This window comes from Panthera pardus, unplaced genomic scaffold, assembly GCF_024362965.1.
Source record: "Panthera pardus isolate Hobbes unplaced genomic scaffold, ASM2436296v1 HiC_scaffold_12, whole genome shotgun sequence".
Classification (NCBI taxonomy): domain Eukaryota; kingdom Metazoa; phylum Chordata; class Mammalia; order Carnivora; family Felidae; genus Panthera; species Panthera pardus.
The window spans coordinates 47,060,710-47,086,097 of NW_026526677.1; the positions used below are offsets into that span (position 1 = coordinate 47,060,710).

General features: G+C 40.1%; 1 protein-coding gene across 1 annotated transcript in view; it reads left to right on the forward strand.

Moving 5' to 3' along the window:
- The window catches only part of LOC128776244 (uncharacterized), a 128,716-nt gene that overhangs the window by 6,406 nt on the left and 96,922 nt on the right, over positions 1-25,388 (forward strand). The window contains exons 2-3 of the mRNA XM_053900618.1: positions 2,882-2,996; positions 3,296-3,426. Coding sequence (XP_053756593.1) covers positions 2,882-2,996; positions 3,296-3,426 — 246 coding nt within the window. The remainder of the gene's footprint in view (positions 1-2,881; positions 2,997-3,295; positions 3,427-25,388) is intronic.

Consider the following 25,388-nt stretch of genomic DNA (forward strand, 5'->3'; position numbering starts at 1 on the left):
GGAATGTGAGCAAATCCAAATTTAAAGCAGAGTTTTTTAGCTTTTATGTTTCACTGGGTTTTTTTATTAAGAAAATAAAAAATCTTGGCATGATACACGCTTGTGAATTTTAACATTTTGTTGTAAAATGAAGAAAATGGGCTGGGGAAATGTGGCAACAGTAATTTCTTGGGATTTTAATATCAAGTTACCAACAAATATAGATAAGACAATGTTAGCTGACCTCAATTTTGAATGAGAATAGAAAATACTGTTGTCCACCTTTTTAGAAAAAAAGTTTTAAAAATACATAGTTATCTCCGTGTGATCATATCTATGAAACAGCTGAATAGTAAAAAAAAAAATTGTTCATGACGGTTTACAAAGAGGGATTTTTGGCAAATGTAAAAATGACCATATTTTAATTTTTCCCCCAAAAGTTTTGATGTCTTGTAAACAACCTGTGCCTAGGTTTCCTTAACACATGAGAAATATTTATTTAAATAAAACCTAGAGTTTGATCCTTAGCTATTAAATTATAACTGTGCTTATTCTAAAACATTATCCAATTCAGACACATGAGTACTTTTGTTTAAATAGATGATTGCTTAAATTCTCGATTACATCACCTAGTCTTTTTTGCTGTGGTTTAAGCAGTAAAATTTATGTTATTCCAAATACTATTTTTTTAATTTAACTTTATTATTTATTTATTATTTAAAATAAATTTTTTTTTAATGTTTATTTATTTTTGAGACAGAGACAGAGCATGAACGGGGGAGGGTCAGAGAGAGAGGGAGACACAGAATCTGAAATAGGCTGCAGGCTCTGAGCTGTCAGCACAGAGCCCGACACAGGGCTCGAACTCACGGACCGCGAGATCACGACCTGAGCCGAAGTCAGACGCCCAACTGACTAAGCCACCCAGGCGCCCCTTATTATTCATTTTTTTAAAATTTACATCCAAATTAGTTAGCATGTAGTACACCAATGATTTCAGGAGTAGATGCCTTAGTGTCCCTTACCTAATTTAGCCCATTCACCCTCCCACAACCCCTCCAGTAACCCTCAGTTTGTTCTCCATATTTATGAGTCTCTTCTGTTTTGTGCCCCTCCCTGTTTTTATATTATTTTTGTTTCCCTTCCCTTATGTTCGTCTGTTTTATCTCTTAAAGTCCTCATATGAGTGAAGTCATATGGTTTTTGTCTTTCTCTGACTAATTTTACTTAGCATAATACCCTCCAGTTCCTTCCACATAGTTGCAAATGGCAAGATTTCATTCTTTTTGATTGCTGAGTTATACTCCATTATATATATATATGTGTATGTGTGTGTGTGTGTATATATACATACATACGTATGTATATATGTGTATATATACATACATACGTATGTATATATGTGTGTGTGTGTGTGCATTTTAGATGGGGGTACTTGGTTATGTTTGTTGGTGGATAAACATTGAACAGTAGCACTGTATATATATGTGTGTGTGTGTGTGTGTATACATACATATATATACATACATATATATACATACACACACACACATACACACATATATATATATACACATATAAATAATATATATATACATATATATTTATATATATATATACACCACATCTTCTTTATCCATTCATCTGTCGACGGACATTTAGGCTCTTTCTATACTTTGGCTATTGTTGATAGTGCTGCTATAAACATGGGGGTACATGTGTCTCTTCAAAACAGCACACCTGTATCCCTTGGATAAATGCCTAGTAGAGCAATTGCTGGGTCATAGGGTAGTTCTATTTTTAGTTTTTCGAGGAACCTTCATACTGTTTTCCAGAGTGGCTGCACCAACTTGCATTCCCAACTTCAAATACTGTTTTTAAGGCTCAAAGCTCACTGTTTGTGAATTCAGGGTCTTAAATATTATTTGTACATTATTCCTGTGTTATAATAATATCATGCTATGTAATATTTTATAGCTACTTTTGACCAATGTGAGAATAGATGTGATATCATAGTATATGGTGTAACTGTTGTTGCAAAGTTATTTGTTCTTTTAAATTGCTGTTTTTATGTTTCCCATAATATACAGTATTTTTCTCAAATTGCATTTGTAAATACTAAGCCAGTTTAGAGCTGTGCATAAATGATCCTTGTCTGAGCTTACTGAAAAACCGACTTAAGTGTTTTTAATTTGTAGAATATATTACTTGCCAGATGTTTTTGGTTCTTCATATAGTTTCAAAGCAGCTCTCCTATTATGCTAAATATTAATTTCCAAAAATTTGTGAATGACTTTAGTTGTCATACCTCATTTGAAATCAAGCTTGTGAGAGGCACCTGGGTGGCTCAGTTGGTTAAACGCCTGACTTTGGCTCAAGTCATGATCTCACAGTTCGTGAGTTCGAGCCCCACATTGGGCTCTGTGCTGACAGCTCGGAGCCAGGAACCTGCTTCAGATTCTGTGTCTCCCTCTCTCTTTGCCCCTGCTCATGCCCTCCCTCCCCCCCTCTCTCCGCCCCCCCCCAATAAATAAATATTAAAGAAAAGTTTATGAAATCAAGCTTCTGAAAGAAATAAAGTTGGTGATCTTGCTCTTTTTACTACAGTCATTCCAAGATAGAAATGCTTAATATGTTTAGATTTCTACTTTTACACAGAAACTTTGATCCCTTTAATATATGTAAAAAGTAAAAGGTTGCGATCAGTGAAGAGTATTTTAGATGGGGGTACTTGGTTATGTTTGTTGGTGGATAAACATTGAACAATAGCACTGAGATACTTTTTCTATGCTGCATACTTAATTGACCACTGCCAAAAAAAAAAAAAAAAAAAAGTAATGCTATACTCTCCAAAGCCCCTCTTCCCTTCTTGAAGTGATTAGGTCTTATCCTTCTCTTTTAGTTTGCAGGCACGGACCATCCACTTAACTGCCACATCAGGAATCTCAAATATGCAGGGACAAGAGAAATACTTGTTTCTCATCAGGCCCTTGGACACCCTCTGGCTATATACTCAGGTGAGTGGTCATTGGGATTGCCCTGCATTCTCTGGTCTGGAGATTGGAATCAAGACTTTGAAGTTTTTCTATAATCTTTCCCAGAGACTTGCTGAACAGCCTGGCTTCAGGGACATGCTGGAGCCTCCTAGTGGTGGCCTCTGGGCATGGGAATGTTCATAACAACAGGGTTAATGGGACCTACTGAGTTCAAAGTACTTTGGCATGAGTTATTATCACTGCACAGGGGTTTAGGCACATACCTAGCATCTCATAGATTGAAACATGAAGAAGGATAATGATGTGTTCTGACCTTCCAGGGTGTGGTGGGAATGAGCAGAGAAGGGCTTTGGTGTCAATGGATAGTTTAGCTTGGAGTGTTCCACAGAAACACAAAAGCAGAATCGCTGTGCATAATGACAACCTTTGGCTGGATCAGAGTGGGACCCAGGTGAGTCAAATCTCTTGGTGATTTGAATCTGCTTTTAAGGTTTTGCTGCGCTGCACACTGTGAATTTCAAATGGTCTCAGTCAATTTGGCTGATACATTCATTTACTTAGAGACTTTACAAATTAAGCTAGTCAATACCTACTGAGTACCTACCCTATGCTGCATACTGTGTTAAGTGCTGTGGCAAATTCCGAGATGAATCTCCGTTCTTGCCCTCTAGGAGCTCATAGTCTGGTGGGGGATATAAGATATGTAGACTAAGAACTGGAATAGAGGGTGGATAGTGGTAATGATTCAAGACAAATACGAATAGCATATACAGTGAGTTCAGAGGAGGGAGAGATAGTCAACAGCTGGTGAAAGATCTGGGGTAAATTTTCAGAACAAGAAGTATTTGCACTGAACTTTAAGGATTAGAGACGCAGAGGGCATGCTGGAAGAACCACAGCAGGAAAATCTGAGTGTTTATACAAAGTGAGAAGTTTTGTTTGGTTAGCAAGGGAGATTGGAAAAGATAGGTTGAAGCTAGATCCTAGAGGATCCTCATCTTCTGTTCAAGGAGTTTGGCCCTTATTCTTTAGGCAGTGAACATTGCAGAAGAGTGCAACCTCATGGATGAATGTTTTAGGAGGAGCTGGCGGTAGGACGTAGGATGGACGGGAGAAGGAAAAGATGGAATGTGGAGAAATATGAGGCAATTTGGGGGATGGTATAGGCAGGTGGAATGGAGTCGAGTGGGTAACTTAGTTGTTCAGGAGTAGAATTAACACAACTTGGAAACATTATAAAAAGGGGCAGAGGACAGATATGAATGAAAAATGCTATGATAGTTCCAAGCATGGGTGGCAGAGGAGATTGGTGGAACCAACAGGGGGTAAAAAAGGCAAAGCATATTTGGAGGGAAATGGAAGGGGTTCAGTTTTGGACAAGAGGGGTTTGAGGTGGAGATCCCAACTTGGAGTATGGGAAGGAAATGGCTCTGGAGATACAGGATACAGTCTCATTTGCATTGAGGAGAAAACAAAGCCGCATATTTCTGTAAGATTTCAAAGGACAGATGGAGAGAGATCTGTTCTCTGTGGAGAAAGAGTGAGAAACAGTATAGAAGTGAGTCGGTGCTCAGGAGTCAGATCTGTTTGAATTTCAGCTCTGCCACATACTCTTTGTGGCTGTGGCAAGTTACTTAACCTCTCTGGGCTCAGTTTAATCATCTACAAAATGGGATAGAAAATAGCATTTTTCTCAGAGTGGATGTGAGAGTTCAGTTAGATGATATATGTCAGATAGTTAGAATGACTCCTGGCATGTGCTCAATAAAGGTAATTATCTTAAAAAATTTACTACCACTAATAATGGAAATGATTGTGGACAGAAACTTGGGGGCACTGACATTTTTGGGGTTTGGGGGAGGAGAAATTAGAGAAATAAGAAGTAAGAAGTAAGAAATTAGAAAAGTAAGAAAAAACAACAGAAGAGGATCAATGAACTATAGTTTTGCAGTGTTAGGAAAGAATTTTACAAGGACTTGGTGACCACTGTTAATCAGTTGAAGTGAGAAGTTAATGTGGATGAGTGTAGAGAAAATATACTATTAAATTTGGAAGGGGAATATGTTAATTTGCTAGGGCTTCCATATCAAAGTACCACAAATTGGGTGGTTTGAACAACAGATAGGTATTGTCTCACTTCTGGAGGCGAGGGGTCTGAGATCAAGGCGTTAGCAGAGTTGGTTCCTTCAGAGAGTGTGAGGGAAGAATCTGTTCCATGCCTTTCCCCTCACTTATGATGGTTTAGTGGCAATCTTGGCATTCCTTGGTATGTAGATATAGTGCCCCAATCTCTGCCTTTGTCATCACATGGCATTTTCCCTGTGTGTATGTCTGTGTCCAAATTTCCTCTTTGTAATAACACCAGTCATATTGGATTAGGGGCCCTCCCTACTCAGTATGACTTCATTTTAACTAATTATATCTGCAACAACCCTATTTCCAAATAATGTCACATACTGAGGCTCTGGAGGTTAGGACCTCAACATATGAATTTTGTTGGGACAGAATTAAACTCATAACAGGGAAGGTGGACTTCGGAAGAACAGTTTAGGCAGAGATCAGATTATACATAGAGCAAGAAAGGAAGAAAGTGGAACTCTAAGATGGAAGTAAAACTGAAGAACATGGGACAAAGGGAAGTATATTGTCCCTGAGGGCAAAGAAGATGTTTAAAATGAGCAGAAAGCAAGATGGATGGATGAGCCATAGTCTGTGTCTATACCTAAGTCCAGAGGATGGCCTTTGCTATACCGTTCTCCTAGGCCCCGTGTTCTTTTCTTTTGTTTTTACTTGAATTGTATGGAGAATTGGTTTATCTCTCCAGTTTGCTCATGAAAAAATAGTTGTTAAGAAATTGTTACCAAGAGAGAAAGAAAGGGAGCACATGCGGATAGCTCTGATTGATATTTTACTGTAGAAATATAATGAGGGAGAACAGAAGGGAGTCATCCTTTGCATACAACTGGAGTATATCTACTTGTAGAATTTCAGGATTTCTTAAAAAATTTTCATAAATATATATATATATATATATTTTTTTTTTTTTACAAAAGAAGATATGTAGCTTAGAATGAAGAACATTTCCTTTGAGAAAAAGCTTTAAGGATAGTAATAAGCTTAATTAAATAGTGTTTCATATTCAGAAGGGAACAAAATTATAAATGTACATACAACTTTCTCAACCATATGTTCTTTTTAATGATATTAATATATCCCTAGAGATAATAGTAAAGCTTCTTCCTAATTAGGTAGTATTTTATTAAACTGAAAGAAATCTCATGTTAGTTTGAATACTATTTTCAAGAATTAAATAACACTTATAGTCTCAGATAAAGAGGATTTTGCTTTCTTCCATGGAAATTATTGGTGCTAGTCAAAAACCAATTTTAGAATGAGGGAAACAAGGAGGCTGCTTGCTAATTGAAGACAATTCAAATTCTCCAAGATTTTGCCAAGCATGATTATATTATTGCTAATGCTATTTATGCCAAGATAGCTATTTTAAGTAAAAATTAGGATAATTTAAACTTTATAAAAATGTAATTTCTGCAGTTGACTAATTTTTTCAGTCAAATCAGTCAAAATGATTTTCATTTATAGATTCAGCCTAAATTAACTTTAAGAGTATAGTATAGAGCAAGGTCATGAGGACAGGGACTGGAAAAAGAAAGACTAGAGTTCAAACCCTGGTTCTGTGATTAAAGGTAAAACAGGGAAAGCAAAAAGGATGTAAAATTGAAAATGATACAGATCAAAATAATTATAAGGAGGACTACATGTACCTCTATGACAATATGTTGAAAACTAAATGTACTTCTATGACAATATGTTTGATTTCCAACTCCCCCCAACCAACTATAAATCCCCCAAAGGAATAAGCTGAAGCAGAAAATATGAATGTACCAATTACCATACAACATGTCAGAAAGGTGATTATAAAGCTGTGGTTGAAGAAGACAACAGGCCTAGACAGATTTACAAAATTGTTTTTCTCATTTTTAAAGGATAATAAAAATGTTTTATAAGCTAGGTCATAGACAGTGATCATATATGAATATAGGTGCAACATTTATAAATAAAATATTAACAAATAGATTTAATAATGTATTTAGGAGTAGTAAAACAAGTACACTTTGTTTCAAAAATATAAATACTGGAAACCTATTAGCATCCATTTATCAACAAATTAAGGGAAAAAAACCCAACATCTCCATTTGACAGACACTTGATTAAATTCAGCAACTATCCCTAAGAAAAACTATCCCCCCTACAATAAAGATCACTTACCAAAAAGAACAGCAAATATTATCCTAGATGGTAAAATAGTAAAACCATTTTAATTCAAACCAAGAACTAGACAGAAATGCCTACCCTTGTCATTATTATTTAACATTGTCTTGGAGATTTGTGCAAGTGTAACAAATAAGTAAAATAATTGGTAGAGAAAATACTGGGGAAGAGGAGAAAAACAAGCTCACTTTTTGACTATTTGACTATATACATGGAAAATCCAGGATACCGTAGTAAAACTTCTTAGAGTTAATAAGGTAATTTGGCTAGGTGTCTAGATGCAAGATAAATACATTAAAATCAGCAATTTTTATGTACTACAAAAATAAATAAGCTACAAATGGAAATGTTCACAACTACTTAATAACAACAGAGCTATAAAATAGGAAGAAATTTAACAAGAACAAGACTTAATATGAAGCAAATAAATCATTAGGAGTTATATGTCTTCTAGAAGGACATAAAACAAGATATGAACAAATAAAAACACCATGTTTTCAGATGGGAAGACAATGTTAAAATTGTCAATTCTTCTAAAATTAATATGTAAAATTAATGCAGTGCTTACTAGTATCCCAGGGGCTTTGAGTGGGAAGGATTTGATAAAATGGTATTAAAGTTTGTGTAGAAGAATAAATGTCCAAAGATGGCTCAGAAAAATATGATAAAAAGATTAGTGAGAGAGGGTTTATAGGATGTCAGAGCATACTATAAATTAAGTATTACACTGGTACAAGAATAGGTAACTAGATCAGTAAAATAGAATAAAGACTCTGGAAATAAACCCTGGATTATATAAGCATCGTCTACATTAGGAAGTTGGAAGTATAGCTCAGTGGGAAAAGAATATATTCTGTAATGAATGGTCCTGGCAAAACTGGCTATCCACTTGGAAGAAAAACTTGGATCCTTATCTTATGTTTATTCCAAAAAAAATAAAGATATATATAAAGACTAAATATAAAAAAATATACAATAATGTCTTGCAAGATAATCTGAGAGACTACATTCCCACATTTTCTAAGAATTGGGAATGATGGGGAAAGACCCCTTTAACCAGAAGTTTAATCATCTTTATATAAAAATTCATCCTTTTGTATGGCAAAGATCATCAGCAGAGTCAATAGACAGATGACTGATTTGGAAAAAAAAACTAATTGTCATGCAGGTGATAGGTATATAATTTGTAATGAAAATATACCAAGAACTCTTACAAATGGCGAGCAAAAGACAAACTACCCAGTAAAAATGGCCAAGTCTTATAAACATGCATTTTGTGGAAGAGCAAGTCTTGTTGCCAGCAAACGTGACAAGGTGCCCAAATTCATTAGAAGTTAGAGAAATGCAAATTAAAGTAATAATGAGATTAATCCTTACCTCTACCAGACCAGTGGAAAGAAGCAGTGATGCAGACTGCTGGTAGGATATAGAGAAAGAGGTATGCGCGTCCTTTGCCAAAGGAAAGGTGAACTATTTCAGTCCTTCTGAAAGTAATCTGGCAATTCCTTTTAAAAATAAAAATATATCTTTCCCGCCACTTGGCAGTCCCTCTCATGGACTTTCTTTTATACAAATAAGCCCATTCTAATTTGAAAAGATTTCTTTAAGATATTGTTAAATGAGAAAAACAAGATGCCAGGAAATGTATGATTCAGTTTTTATAAGACAAACAATGAAAAGCCTTTGCCAATATGAATATGAGTATGTGAGATTATAGTATGGAGAAGTATACAGAAGGACATATACTAAGCTATCAGCATGAGTTTTCTGTGGTATTAGAAGGAGAACAGATAGTAAAACCAATATCATTTTTCAACAATTTCCTATACAACACATTTGCTTATTTTTTCAGATTAAAATTTTTGTCTTACTGAAAATTTTCTATTAAGGTTAGTTTTTCCATAAACATTTCTTGACAAAGACTCAATAATTAACGTTTTCTTCCTATCTAGCTGGACTGACTGTAACTTACGTTATTAGGAATTTTCTTTTGGACCATTATTTTTAACAAGTATGATTCTCCTGGGTACCTTATCAAAGTTTTGTGAAGAAGATTCTATTTTTTACATATAATTTTCGGCTCAAATTTTGCTGTTTTCAGTATTACCTGAAAGATAGGATTCTTCTTATGATTTTTCAATCAATATAAATGTTACTGTTCAAAGCTTTTGCCATTGCAAGTTTTACTTTGTATGGATTATTTATGCAAGTCATGTTTATTATGGATTGGATGTGGTGGTGATTTTATATTTTTTGCCCAGAGAACAAAAGCAAATTCATAGAGCAGAGATGTGAGATCTGAATACACAATGTATGAAAATATCTTTGAGGTCAGCACTTGAGGTTAAAATGCTCTTCTTTGTACCTGACATAGACTAGGTGCTTGGTAGTTACTATTATATTTCTTGAAGGTATAAATCAATCCTACCTTGTTTAGCTATCTTACGCTCTGCAAGCCTTTGTGATTGGGATTTAGGGAGACAATAATCTGAAAATCCACATGTTAAGGTGAAATCTGACATTTAAGCATTGGTGGCTAATTTGAATTTTATGAACCACAGCGTGGGCTAACATGTAGTTTCCGTGAAGTGTGTCCACAGGCTGCATACTACTTTTTGACTTCTGGTGCAGCACAACTCTTGGCTGTCCTAATGTTCCTAATGCTGGAAATGTGGCCTACTAGGAAAATGTCATCCTCTGTCTGAGAAGTCCCTCCTGCCACAGAAATTTGACTGGAACCCCAGGACCAGATAAGTCAGGTACGCCTTTGTTTCAGATCGGAACGATGGAAGAGAAGTGTGCTAGAGAGGGGTCATCTAGGTGCATCTCATATGGTCTCTCATGTATTTCCCTTCATCCCCATGAACTAGCTGCATGGGATGCTGGCTCTCCAGCAGCAGGTGGCAGCATTAGCCCAAAGATTGGCCACGTTAGGGCCTGTAATACTCCCAATTCCTTCCTTATTCGTATGTGTGTGTATATGTAAGAGAAGGAACAGATTACTCCCCATCAGTTTTAGGGGGAAGAAAATGATTTTCCATATACTTAAAAATTTAAAAAAATATTTAAGCCCCTACTATGTGCCAGCCACTGTGCTGTGCATTTTATTTTTAACTGATTTTTATTTAGTTTATTTTTTTTGAGTATAGTTGACACACGATGTTACATTAGCTTCAGGTGTCCGACTCAGTGGTTTGTCGAGTTTACGCGTGGTGCCATATTCACCGCAAGTGGTGTGCTGTGCATCTTAACGGTCGTGTTGTTTAATTTTCACAACCTGTGAGGCAGGCTACTATTTCTCTCATTTCAAAGGTGAAGAAATTGACTTTTTGAGGCTAAAGGAATCTGCCTGAGGCTGTACTGTTTCTAAGAGGCAGAGCTGGGTCTGCAGTTACTAGATCTTTGACTGTTTTCCTGGAATCATACCTGTCATTCAGATCTGGAGTCGACTTTTTGTCTCAGTTCTCCTGACATTTGCCTGATTAATGTTGTTGAGAAACTTGGGCTGGATTTGGGGACAGAGAAAGCTGTCATGGCAGAGGATATTTGCCCCAGATGCTGGCCAGGTGGTGTGCCCCAAAGCTGGTGATTGAAGGAAGATGGATGCTATTATGGAGGAACACCATGCTTTCAGTCTGGAGAATGGATGTGGAGATTTGATGTGTTTTTTCTTTCTTATATAACAATTCCTATGACAAGAACAGATTACCTTTTTCCTGATTTCTTACTATTCAAAGTATTGGCATAGAAAACAAGTTATATGAGAAGTTTAATGCTTCTTGTGATAAATGTGAGGGGCTGGCTTTTTGGTAATTAAAGCTGCAGTATGTTTGCGTGACAGATCTGTCCTTGGCTGTTTCATACTGTGTCAGACTGTATTTGATTAAAAATGGCTAATCTCATGATTTTATATAAATGGCTCAAAAATGCTAGATAGTCTGCTAATTAGATCAGCCAGCAAAGTTCACAATTTCTTCTGGTAAGGCAGTGTTGGGTAGAGAACAGCTTCAAAACTAATTCTCCCTTGCCTGTGTGATCTTGTGTAGTAAGCAACTCATTCTTCATCTGTAAAGGAGGGAATGGACTGGATGACACCAGAAGTTTCTTCCTGCTTTGTAAGCCCGTGATTTTCTGGAGTCCCCGTGGATCTATATGTGAACAGAACTAGCCCCCTTCCAGGCAGAGGAGCTCCAGAAGTGGGCACAGAGATTAGATAAGACCTTGTATCTTTACAGGAATGGTCCCAAGTCACTGGCAAGTTAGGAACCGACTAAAAAGGACACTATTATATCACATTTAAAGAGCATGGCTTTGGAGTCAGACAGTCCTTATCCAAATCTTGGCTCCACTGATGACTAGTTATATAATCTTAGGCAAGTCACTATAACTCCCTGAATCTCAATTTTCTTAGTAGATACCTTAGATTTGCTGTGGGTTTTAAGAGTCACGGTAAAACACGTGATAGTTGCCCAATAAATGGTAACTCTTCTCACTAGTGATTGTTATGGGTTGAATTGTGTCACCTGAAAATTCGTATGTTGAAATCCTGGCTCTCAGCACCTCCGAACGTGATCTTATTTGGAGATACGTTTTTTTCCAGAGGTAATCAAGTTAAAATGGGGCCATTAAGGTGGGCCTTAATCAAATATGGTGTCCTTATAAAAAGAGGGATTTAGACACAGAGATACACATAGAGGGGAGATGATGTGAATAGATGCAGGGAGAAGACAGCCATCTGTGCCAAGAAGAGAGCCCTGGAACAAATGCATCCCTCACGGCTCTCAGAAGAAACCAAACCTGCTGACACTTTGATCTTGGACTCCAGCCTCCAGACTGAGAGAGAACACGTTTCTGTGTTTAACCTACCCAGTCGGTGGTGCTTTATTACCACAGCCCCAGCAAACTACTACACCTGTTTTCACTCAGGTTGCTATTCTACTGCCATCTTGTTCCCCTCTGAGTGCACCTTGTGTAGCACCTATATAAGGACAAGTTGTGGCTTTATGTTCACTGCCTCAGCTGTTCCAAAGTGGTCGGCCAGCCTTTGAGATGGTATTAAAATAGATCACATTTATTGCTACCATTTCATATTCCAGGACATTGAGGCACAGGTATGTTTAATAACTCATCTCAAGGTCACACACCTATGAAGTAGTAGAGCCAAGATCTAGATGGACCCAGACATTCTGCCCCCAGAATCCTTGCCCTTAATTCTCACAGTGACATGATAATCACCATGCAGAGAAGCTTGGAGATGACGGGTTGAAAGAAGAGTAAGTCTGAGTGGCCGCCTCTTATCAGCAGGACAGAACTGACAGCTCTGTGTGTTCAGCACTGGCCTCCGTGTATCTCTCTCATCACATCACTGGAACATGCTAATCAATGGTGCCCACTGCCTGCAGATCACTGAGCCTGCTAAGAAGTTCCATTGGCCAGAGTCCAGAGCTATTGCTCTCATTTTAGGTCCTGGACCCTTCATCTTTCAGGATTTCCCCAGGCTGCCGTTGATGAATTTTTGGGCCTCTGCCCAAGGATCTGATGTAGAAAAGCACTATGGAGGGGCGGAATGCCATAGTGGTTAAGGGTGCAGGCTCTGATGTCAGATGCTTGGGTTTGGATACTGGCTCTGTTGGTAATTTAGTTAGCCTCAGATACTCACCTATGAAATGGGGATGATAGTAGTATTTATTTCATATGGTTGTCTTGATGAGGATTATTAATGCATGCTCACTTCTTAGATCAACACTTGGTGGGTACTTAATGCATGTTGGCTATTATAACATGTCCGTGGGATGGGATATAGTACTATAATGGTAACTATATAGGAGTGCATCTCTTCCAGGAAAAAGACTGAACTATACCCAGTCTGTAGTAATAAATTCATAAAATTTCAATAACCTGCCATCCATATTGCCATAGAAATACACAGCTTGATGTATATGCAAGAATTATTATTTCAGGAATTGTGCAATTCAGTAGAAAATGTTCATAGCGTATAATAAATATTTGTTGAATGAATGAATGAAATGAGAGGTGAGGCCCTGGTGCTGCAGGAGGGAGGGGAATGCAGGCTGGCCGAGAGATGCCTGGGCCACTATGACAAAAGAGTAGTAAATTATCCAGAGACCCAGCTCTAGAGGATGGGGTGAACTCTGAACCAAGACAACAGGTGGAGATGTGGATGGCAGCAGGCATCTCAGGACCCTCACTGTGGCCATCAGTAGGGGAGATGCTGGGGCCAAGGCTGGGCTGGCCTGGGATCAGGGGCAAGGAGAAGCTGCATTCCAGGTTAGGGGATTGATGGGAAATTCAGGGAGGACAGAAGCCTGTCAGACAGGCAGAAGGACTATTCTGTGGGAATTAGAGATGGCCTCTGGCTCTGTGCTCACTCACCAGATCTCTGGGAGCAGCAGGAGACTGCAGACCCTGGTGGCCACGTGAGTTAGCCTGCCTCCTGAACACTGAGGACAGGTCTTTATTACTGGCAGCTGGGAGGTGCCGGACACCTGGACTGAGAGAGAGTGCCAAGGACTGGATGCCAGCCTACATGTTGCAAGGCACGGGAATGATGCCGAAGCCCAGCGAAAATGAGCCCTCCCATTCTGAACCCGAAACTTGTGATATGACCTGGAACTTTTAAAGTGGAGTCAATTAAAGGCTTTCCAGAAGCAATGGAAAGATTTCTATTACGTTTGTCAGTAAGAAGTGTAAATTATTATAATCTTTTTGGAGAGTTATTTTGCGATATTATCACAATTTAAAGGATGTTAATTGCAGTGGTGTTTGTGACTGTACAAAGTGGAAATGATCTAAATGCCATCAACAGAAGATTGGTTAAATAAGTAATAGTACTACTGTGTATTTCAATCAAAGATGATGAAGTAAACATACATGTACACTCATGGAAAGGTTACCACATTACATTATATTTTATGAAAAAAGCGTGCTTCAGAAGAATGAATCATTAATGCCCTGTGTATATAAAAAAAGAATTATGTGCATATAATACACGTTTGAGTAATGCATGGAACATATCTGGAAGGACACAAACCAAATGAGCAGTGGCTAATTCCAGAAAGAGGGCTTGATGGGAGATGGGAGGGTGAGGAAAGGGAAGAGGGTATTTTACTTTGTACTTCATAGATTTCTGTACTATGTGCTTATATTGTTTTGTTTTACAAGTATTTATTGAGTGCTATTTTTTTAAAACTGTGTAAAAAAAGAATCTCAAAATAAAACTAAAGTTTGTTACCTTGGTATTTGAGGTTTTACATTTTCTTGGCTGTCTTCAGCTTTGGAACAAATTGTTTTTTTTGTTTTTTTTTTTAAATGATATGTGGCTTTTTAAAGACCAGAGGGGCCTGTGGAGAGGCTGGCAGTGGGGTTGGGGTCATCAGGAGGCCAGAGGGGCAGTCATAGGGGACTGCCGCGGGTGGTTGTGGGCAGGGGAGAAGCTTCCTAGGTGCGTCACTCTCTGAAAATCATTCATTAGGTACCATGCAGGCCATCAAATGGGCACTTGTTGGGCACTAGGCATTATACTCAACACCATATTGGACATGTCACTGGGCACAGCTCAGAGCACTTCAAGGGGAATTTTGCTGAGCATGACAGCTGTTTGACAGATACCACATTTGGGATGGCTGAGGTCATCTCATTGGCTTTGCCTTGGCTGTAACACATTATATACCTCCCTGGGCCCAGGGCAGTCACGAGGCACTGCGTGGAATTCTGTGTGTGCCACTCCACTGGACACTCCATAGAACTCTTACTGGACTCCGCACAGAATGTGACTTTCAGCATCATGGTTGGCATCGTGCAGAACTCTGCGAGGAACTCCCCAGGAACTCCCCACGAACTACATCTTTCTGGGCACCCCAATAATGGGTATGGATGAGCAGCTGAAGAGTTTGATTCCTGCTTTCAGAATAGAGCGTGTACTTGGAAGAGACTGAGTTATAGGCCCACCAGGGCAACCATGTCCCCTCTCCCAGGACTCTGGGAATTGACTGTGGCAAAGAGGAAAGTAGACCAGAGACTGGAGAAGGGCAAGGGAACAGGTGAGTCGACTTGCTACCTCCTTTTTGCTACCGGAAAGCCTGTGAGGGTTTGAAAGGGTCAGTTTGGTGTGTGAAACTCCAAATAAACAGAAGCCACCATCACTGATACAGATCCTTCTGAGAATAGTGCAAAGTGAAGGCACACATTTCCCGAAGAACCTGAAAGGATATTGAGACTCCAAGATAAGTCCCGTTTCCAGGCTCACTGCTGCTTGGATGGCAGACCTTTGTCTGCCTTCATAAGTCCCCGTTTTCATGTGGCCTATAGTTTCCCACATAAAAGGCAGTACAACCAAATTAAATATCTCCTGTGACTCCCTCAGGTCCTTCATGAGAGTTTCTATACCCTATATGCTGCTAACAAAGCCCAGTTGAGATGGGATGCTGGGTGGCTGACTAGGCATCTTCATTAGCTAAGAGATTATTCTGTATATTTTAAATTCACAGAGATTCAAAGTTGCTCCTAAGCAACCAAGAAATGACCACATGTAGAGTTATTTGAGAATGATCAAAAGACTTTTGCGTCTTCCTGATTTAGGAAGACCCACAGCAATGACGACCTTCACCCCTAGTAAATGCTCTCGGGGGCATTTTGGATAATCTTGGGCAGCTCCTTCTATCGTGATTAAGAAGCACAGATGTTTGTGCCTGGGAACTCTCATTCTCAGCGAAAGAGTGATCCTCACACCTTCATTGAAAATCTTCCCTTGAATCGAGAAGAGAATGTTGGCTCATCATGCTGCTTGACTTGATTCAGGCACCTCACTATCCCCCAAATATACTGAGGGGAAACCTCTTGATATTTCTTTCTCTCCCCAAGCTCTAGCAACCATTAGGTCTGTATCACTAGATTTGCCTGTTCTGGATGTTTCATATAAATGGAGTCATAAATATGTGACTCCTTTTGTGCCTGGCTTCTTTTCACTTAGCTTAGTGTTTTTTAGATTCATCCACATTGTACTAATAGCTTTTTAGGGACACTGTGGTGTGAAAGGAATTTAGTCTTTGGAGGCAGGTAGACGTGGGTTCTCGTTCTGGTTCTGGTTCAGGAACTTAGTAGCCATGTCCTAGGAAATTTATTTGCTCTTTCTGAGCTTTAGTCCTCATCCATAAAATGAAGATAATAACCCTTGCCTCAAAGGTAGTTGTGACGATTAACAAATAATATATACAAAATTACTTGGTGGCTTAGCTGGCACATAGTAGATGCTCCCTCATTGTTAGAAAAAAAGAAATTAAGTTAAATGCATGAATATGTGGTGCAGATATGTTAATTCCTTGCCGTTGCCCCTCTTTCATGGCCTTCTTTTATGAACTTCATTACACAGTGGCAGTTTTTTTCTCTGAATTCCTACAGCCCTTCCCTTCATTTGAAAAATTTACCTTGCACTGAGCATACACTTCTCTGTCCTTTTGTTAAGTAGGTTCTTTTTTCTTTTTTTCTATGTGTGTATCTTCACCCCCATCGCCCCAACTGGACTGCATCTTTTCTGGATGTCAGAGGCTATTTTTTTTTCTGCTAGGGAACATATGTTCCAAGTTCTCTGGGCCAGTCCCACTTGGAAACATTCTGTTCCGTAGTCTTTATAAACCACTGGGCTATCACGGAACATCTCATAGTTGGCATCCAAGCCACATCTCCCAGACTGTTCTGGCATGCAGAAGCAGCACCGACTCCTTCTTCAGCCTGGGTTTGGACAACAGTATCCCTTTCAATGTTTGGTGAATGTGTCTGTTGCCCAGAAGTACCACATCCGCACCCCCACAGCCCCCATGCAGAAATGGAACTGGCAGCAGGCGAGCCCCCATCCTAATTATCTAGCTGTAATTGAAAGATGCAAGCTGGCATTCTCGGGAAGGTGCTTCTTCAAAGGTACTTGCTGCAGAAGCTGAACTCCAAATTAGAATTGATTCACATCCTCATAGATGCATCAGCTATTAGAGAGTAGGTTCTGGAATGGAGTGTGTTACTGGAGAATGAGGTCAGATGCGGGCAGGGAAAATGTCTTTCAGAGTTTCAGCATATTAGACTCAGCTGAATTTATATGTTAGGTTTTTACTACAAATAAAATATAATAACGTTCATAGTACCCATTTAATGTGTTTGACCCTGTCTTTTTTTTTTTTTTTATAGGAAGTTAGTACTTAGAGAAGGAATAAAAACAGAAACCAAGAGTCAGAAACATTTATGAAGGTGACATATTTCTAGAGCAGTTCTTAACCATCTTTTGGGTCACAGGGCCCCTTAAGGATGTGATAAAAGCTGTAGGCCCTTTCTAACAGAAAGGCGCAGACAAAAAATTGTGCATAAAATTTTGGGGAGACTTGAAGACCCCCTTGTAACTCACCTAAGGCCACCAGGTTAAGACATCTACTATAATGAGAGTCACTTGTGTTAACCACTAAGGCCACAAAGGTGAATAAGATATGGTTCCTGCCCTCAGGGGATCTGTACTCTGGTGAGGGCGATCAAACATATGTCAGCCAGTGATACCTCAGCTAGTCAGTTGGAGAAGCCTATGGATTCTTTCTGTACCGTCACTCCTTTGCTTCCTACTACCCTTACCCTTGTTCTGTCTCCCACTCCTGGGGCAGAAGCAATAGCTTACATGTTGGTGGCATGTTGTTAATTTCTCCCTCCATGTGGATGAGCAGTAATCCTCCTACATCTTATTCATCTGAATAAGAGAATTCAGATCACTCCTATCTCGAGAATCCTGCCATGGTGTTTTTCCATCCCCTCCAGGATAAAGACCCGATTCCTTGTGGGAATCAGGCATTGTGGTTGGATGCCATTATACATTTCAGCTTCATGTCCTATACAGCCTGGTGTGAATCCTGTCTTTTTTTTTTTTAATGTTCATTTATTTATTTTGAGAGAGAGAGAGCAAGCACATGCATGCACGTGAGCAGGGGAGAGGCAGAGAGAGAGGGGGAGAGAGAATCTCAAACAGGATCCACACATCAGCACAGAGCCCAGTCTCAAGAATCCGTGAGGTTGTGACGGCCAAAATCAAGAGTTGGACGCTTAACGGACTGAGCCACCCAGGCACCCCTGAATCCTGCTCTTTATCAGTACCAGACCCCTCAGTTTTCCCTAAGTGAAGCATTTTCAAGCTTCCCTGGCTGGCTTATTCTGCACCCCCATCCTGGAATACTATTTCCCTTATTATCTATCTGTTAAATCCTTCTTATCCTCAAAGAACCAGATCAAATACCTCCTCTGCAAAACTGGCCTCAATTCACAAAGTCAGAATGAATGAGGGCTTTTTTGAATGTATATTTAGCACTTATTCTATCCTACCTTCTAAGAATGTAATGTCCCATGTCTGATTTCTTCAAAAGACCATGATTTTTTGAGGCAGAGGTGGCATCAAATTTATCTCTGGGGTTTGGAGTCCCCAGCAGAAGGGTGGCACTTGGAATCACTAAAGATAGATTTTGTTAAAAGAAGAGGTGTAGTGTGATTGAGGAAAAGGGGCATAACAAAATCCCCTGTATGAGAGTTCAAAATGGCTCAGCTCTTGAAGACAAGCTCCAGGAGAGAAGAGGATGTGATTCTGGGTCCAAGAGGTGGGGGACTCCAGAACTGATCTCATTCCCATATTGTTGCTGAGAACTCAAAAGCACTTTTGTGGTTTGAAAGCAACTCCCCAGCAGGAACCTTTGCTCAGCCACCAGTGCCCCTCCCTAAAGTTAGAACAGTGAGCCAGAGCCAAGGTGGTCTAGACTTCTAAGCTGTAAGTGCTGCTAGGGACATTACCAGAAGGATATCGTTATGGAATTTAAGTTACTGTTGTCAGAGAGTGACCTAGGGCATCCTAGTTGGACCTCAAACAGGACGGAAGTGACATCTGTATCTGCACCATCTGTATCTCCAGCATGCAGGGCCTTGACCACAGGTTGCGGGGCAACGGGGGAGGGGGGGGCATAATAAATACTCACAGAAATGAACTCCAAGGGCTTCTTAGCTGGCTCTGAATGTTGATTCTGCTATGCAAATGTTTCTTCCTGTCCTCCACCATACCAAACGCCACTGTTTTGGTCCCTCTCCAAGGTCTCTGTCTCTAAGCTCTTAATTAGAAAAGGGAAGCAGTAATTATTAAAGTTATTAAAATATGGAATATTGCAAAGGAGCGGATTAGAAGTCTTCATGCTAATCCAAACAAATCGTGCTAATATTACTTTGATTCTAGCAGACTCAAACCCACAGAGGAAGATAAAAGCTAGGGCTTGTTTTCTAAGTGGTGAGTTTAGCCTATTCGCTAAGCCGGGATTCATCGGGCATTCACTGGGAGCTGCAAAGGAGAAGCAGGAGGAGATGAAAGGAAGAAAGATGTGAACACGATAGAAAAGATGAGGTGGGTAGGGAGGAGAGCTGTGTCAAGAGAGTCAACCATGTAGCTGTGATTTATCAAGCTCTTGCCACGAGTTCTTCCCTCTGCGGGGAGCTATGGGGTGCAAGGAGTGCCTTTTCTACCCTATGGCTTCCGTGACTGCATTTATGAAGATGACTGCTCAAATCCTCTGTCCAGTCCAGACACATCTGCCAGTCTGGTTCCACTTATCAGAGAGAAAAACATACGCTTCAGCCAGCACGGTGCCCAGAGCTCCAACAGATTACATGTTGGATGTGTCTTTGGGCACCTACCTTGGCTTGTCATGCATCCCACGTGCATCTCAAATTCAACACATGCCAGGTTGAGCTGAAGACCTACTCCCTTACCTGTTCTTCCTACTAGGACTCCATCTCCGTCAGTGGAGCCACCACCGATTCAGTCCTCCAGTTGAACCTGAGAGCTCTCCTGGGTGCCCCTCCTTAGCCTTCTGCCAATGTCCTTTGGTTGTTAAGAACTGATGATTCACCCCCAAAAATGTCTCTTATACTCTTTTCTTCTTTACCTTCAGCACCGCTACTGTAGTTCGGATCTTTAGCATCTTTTTTCTGTACCGCTTCTCCAGTCTCTTCTCCTACCACTTTTTCAACCTACTATGTTTCAGGCAACCCAAACTGGAGACGCCATTCCTGTCTCCATGCCTTTGTCCATATCATTCCTCTCTTTCCTTTGACCACCTCTCAAACCCTTCCCTGTCCTCAAAGGCCCAGCCTAAAGGTCGCCTTGTCTGGCTGTCCAATGTTGGTCCTCACTGGGCTTTGGGCACTGTGCCATGAGATACTGTCACTGTGGACAGGTGTCTCCCTTGAGGGTCAGGGTCTGTGCATCTCACAGTTTCCTATCTGGGATGCCGGCAGAGTGCTTTCTTGCACTTGGTAGCACTCCGTACCCCTTTCCTGACAGAACATTAGTTCTGGAGAGTGATCAGTCCTGTAGATGCATGCTGCTATGAAAGACAAGACCACTGGTTTGAAAGCAAGAATCTTGGGAGAGGTGATTTGATGAATTATATCGTGATGTCTGAGGAAACAAGAAGCATGGTCTGAAGGGAAGGAGAGGATAATGAAGAAGTTGCATTTGAGTCTGGCAGCTGGTTAGGACTTTATCGTCTTTCATAAAAAGATCTTGGTAGTGCTAAAAAAATAATTATCATAGGACTTGGAATAAACATTTCAATTTGGAATAACTGCCACTTAATTGAATACCGTATCTGCCCAGACACTGTATTTTACCTCTTTTGTATTTCAACCTTATGAGTCTACTTATTTGGTGTATTTACTCCTATTAGTTGAAAAAATTGAGGCTCAGAGATTTTAAGTAATTCACTCTTGGTCACACAAGTATAATGGATAGAATAAGGATTTTTTAAGAGTTAGAATATATTTCTGATTCTAACACTTGTTTTTTTTTTTAAATGTTTATTTTAAGAGCGGTGGGGAAGGGTAGGGCAGAGAGAGAGAGAGAGAGAGAGAGAGAGAGAGAGAGAGAGAGAGAGAGAATTCCAAGCAGGCTTCATGCTGTCAACACAGAGCCCCATGTGGGGCTCAGTCTCATGAACTGTGAGATCATGACCTGAGCCGAAATCAAGAGTCAGAACCTTAACCGACTGAGCCACCCAGGTGCCCCTGATTCTAACACCGGATCTCCTTATACAAACCTATATTTACCCTGGAAAGTGGAAATATACTCGTGCTCCAGGATCTGTGTATGAATTAAACACATCTTCAACTTTTTCTGTCATCAGAAATATTATAGGATTATCAATTGCTGATACAGTGGACTGGGTTTGTGTCACTCTGCCCTCCTTCACTTCCCTTGCTTCTGGTTGGTACCAAAATGGGAAAGAGAATAGGTACAAAAGGAGTGGACTGAATGAGAAAAGGAAGAGAGGCAAAATGCCCAAGGAAGCCACAAATGACTAACTGTATCTCCTTCAACATGCTTTTCAAAGACAGTATTCTATTTATTCCTCATAACAATACTGCGGATATATACTAGTACTCCCATTTGCTAAGTGTGGAAGCTGAATCTCAAGAAGTTTAAAAGACTTGACTAAGTTGGAACAACTAATAAAGGGCAGAGCCAGAATTGAAACTCGGGTGTTCATTCTCCCAAGTTGACTCTTGTTCCATCAGGCCAGGTATGTCCAAACCTCAGCTCACAGTGCAGTGCATGCCAACCAATTATGTTTGAATATGTGAATAGTAATAACCAATTTTTGTTGCATTCACAATGTGACAGGTGCTCTACAAAATGCTTTGCATAAATTGTCTCTTTTAATTCTTGTTGCAACCCTATGATGCCAGAACTGTTATCAGTCCTATTTTACAGAGAAAGAAACTGAGGCACAGAGAGATTTAAGTCACTTGCTTAAGTGGCAGACCCAAGATTTAAGCCTCGTTCTGATGAATGCTGAAGCTTTGCTCTTGAAAGTGGATGACACACTCTTCTGTGTCTTCTAATCATGGAGCATCTTGGCTGGGCTCCATTGGGGTACAGTCTTACATGGCAGGCCCCTTCAAAAGTCTTTTCTCCAGATTTAGAAAGGAAGTGAAAACAGCCCACTTGGAAGGTGGAAGACAAAGGTAGTTGGTGGCTGGCTTTTCTTTAGTCAGAACTGATTAATATCAACTTTTGCAAGTCTTGGGGCTACATGATGGATATTTCCTTGTATTTTCTTTGAGTTGTTCACTGAGCAGAATTCTGCGATGAGACCATATACGAGCAGTGACCCATGTGGAAACTGCAGGTTCTGTTTTCATTCTGTTCGTGGGTTTTACTAGCTCAGGAGAAATCACCGTTTTAGGGTTTTTATTTCTCTGTTTTCAGAAAAATTCCTGAAAGGGAATTTGGAGACATGGTGGTAAATGTGGTGGTGACTATGCCCCAGACTCCCCAGGTCATGGGCCCTCTAGGTTTTTGCTCTCACCCCCTACCCCTACTTTCATTTTTTAGTTCTTCATGGCCCACAGCGTTTTGAACTTTGAATCTCCTTGTCTGCCTAGGTCTTACTGGATAGTTCTCTTCATTTGCCAAATTGGGCTGGGGTCCGGGATGATAACAACAAATAGTAATAAAGATAATAGCAACACAACAACTGCTCTGACCCTGACGTGTTAGGTTTCTTACCCTTAAGATTGTCTCCAACCCCATTCCATCTCAGAAGCTATCCAATAGACTCCCCAAAATTTGCGTGCATTCCCTGGGTGGGGTGGGGGCTGTCTGTCTTATGGCCCCTGTGTTCTAAGCTGCTGTGTTTGCAGAATTGGTTTACTTTCGCCTGACTCTGGCTGCTTCTGAGACAGTAGTCATTTTACTTAATTATGTCTGGTAGCAGCACTGGTATCTGTCTTTTTATGTAAATCTGCCGGCTAAAGTAGTTAAATCAGTCAAAATTGATCTACCAAAGAGTGTCTAAACTCATGTTGCCTTTTATCTACCTGAATCTTGAGCCTGCTGCTCCTGCCTTCACAATAACAAATCGTATAATTTCTTGAGGCCTTATGATATGTCAGACACTGGGCTGATCGCTTACCTATATGATCACATTTAACCCTTAAAGCGGTCTACCAAGATGAGAGTTTTAATTCTCATTTTGCAGATGAGGAAACAGCAACTGAAATCACATGGCAAGGAAGAGTAGGAACTAGTATTGGAAAGACTGCCTGAGTCTAAAGTCTTAGCCCTTGCCCGCCCCATACTGCTGTGAAGGCTGTTTGCCGTACCCTGGCTTAGCTCCTGGGGCAGGGGAGGAGTGGAGGCAGATGTTCTGTTTGATTCCATCTCTTGTTGTGTCTGAGTATTCTGATAGGTGCCAGTGCATGGTTGTCAATGGAATCTGAGGACTTTGTTCTTTAGAGAGAAAACAGAGCCCTTTGTCCCTTTCTTCTGAGTCAGTCTCCCAACCTCTTCCTGAGTTCTGTCCACCAGAAGGTGCCCTTCTAGAAGCCCACCAGTCTCTTCAGCACCCTCTCCTTAGGCATGACTGTTGCCATAGATGATTATTGTGAGGGTAATGTAACCTTCATATCATCTCCAAACCATGCTCTTAGTCTATTGGTGTATTTTACTGTATTTAGTGTATTTTATACCAATTAATACAGTCTCTACCTCATACTCTGGACAATATATGCCTAACATATCTGAAAAGGTGTATCTCAGTCAAATAGAAGTCTTTCTCAAGAAGGCCTTCTTCCACCACCCAAAATAAAGGTGAATGCTTCTCTTGCCTAGTTACTCTTGTCTAGTTAGGTGATTCATTTAACTCATATATTTATCCCAAATTGAAGTTATTGGTGTGATTCCATTTATATGAAATGTCTAGAAAAGGCAAATTTATGCAGACGGAAAATAGATTTGTGTTGGCCTGGGGCTGGGGGTGAGAACTGGGATTAACTGTAAATGGACATGCGGGATCTTATTGTGGGGATGAAAATGTTCTAAAACTGATTTATGGTGATTGTTGTACCATTCAGTAAATCTACTAAAAGTCATTGAATTGCACACTTAAAGTAGGTGAATTTTATGATATGTAAAATATACCTCAATAAAGCTGTTAGGAAAAAGAAATTACCTTGTTCAATTTGTTCACCTTATTACTTTATGGCACTTTTTAATCAGGGTATAAGCCTCTGAGGGCAGGGCCCTTGCCTGTCTTGTTCACCACTCTGTCCCCAGCAGCTAGACTAGCATCTGGCACCTAGTAAGAGCTCAGCACATATTCAGGGAATGAGTGAATAAACAAGCTAGCAATCTCTACCATATTTCTTTTTTTTTTTTTTAAGTTTATTTATTTATTTTGAGAGAGAGAAGAGAGGAGAGAGAGAATTCCAAGCAGGCTCTGTACTCAGCATGGAACCTGATGCAGGGCTTGAACTCATGAACCATGAGATCATGACCTGAGCCAAAGTTGATGCTTAACCAACTGAGCCACCCAGGTGCCCCATCTCTACCACATTTCAAATACTCAAATACCATTGTTCAAGCCTGTGGAAGGAGATAGACTCAAAACAGAATCACCCACAAACTGTAAGTCATATGCCAAGGATAAGAAAGTGGAACTGGTAAATCCTTCATTCTCAATGGGTATGTCAGATTGTGTGCTGTTAACTCCGCATCTATTCTGTCTGCTTCTACATTATCTTCATCATTGCATCATTACTACAGAGAAGTCTGCAAGTACATTTCCCAGAATTCCTCACCATGATCATTCTGGGTTAGATTCTGTACACCCATGTGCAGATTGAAGGGTGGCAGGGTGGAAGTCATTATTCTCTGACGCAATTGTAGGCAGATGGGAAAGAGGCAAAAGTAAGGTTTACAGAAACTTCCAAGTTAGTTCTTGAGAACCACCTGCCACAGGGAGCCGAGACTGTCGTTTCTCTGCAGTTCCTGAGTTCTCTGCAGTTCCAGCACATCTGGGCATTCTCCCATGTCACTTGATTTGAGCTGTGGACGGCAGATATTGGTAGCAGCCACATCCTTGGTAACCTCTTGATTTCATGAATTGTGTAGCTGCCATCCCAATCTTTGCTCCTCAGGTCCTTTTGTTGGTTAGATGAGTCAATTCCGTATATTAAAATCTTTCCTATTTGGAAACCCTGGAGGAGTCTCTTTTTCTGGTTGAACTTTTTCTGATACAACGGGTACAGAATATAATCTTTAAA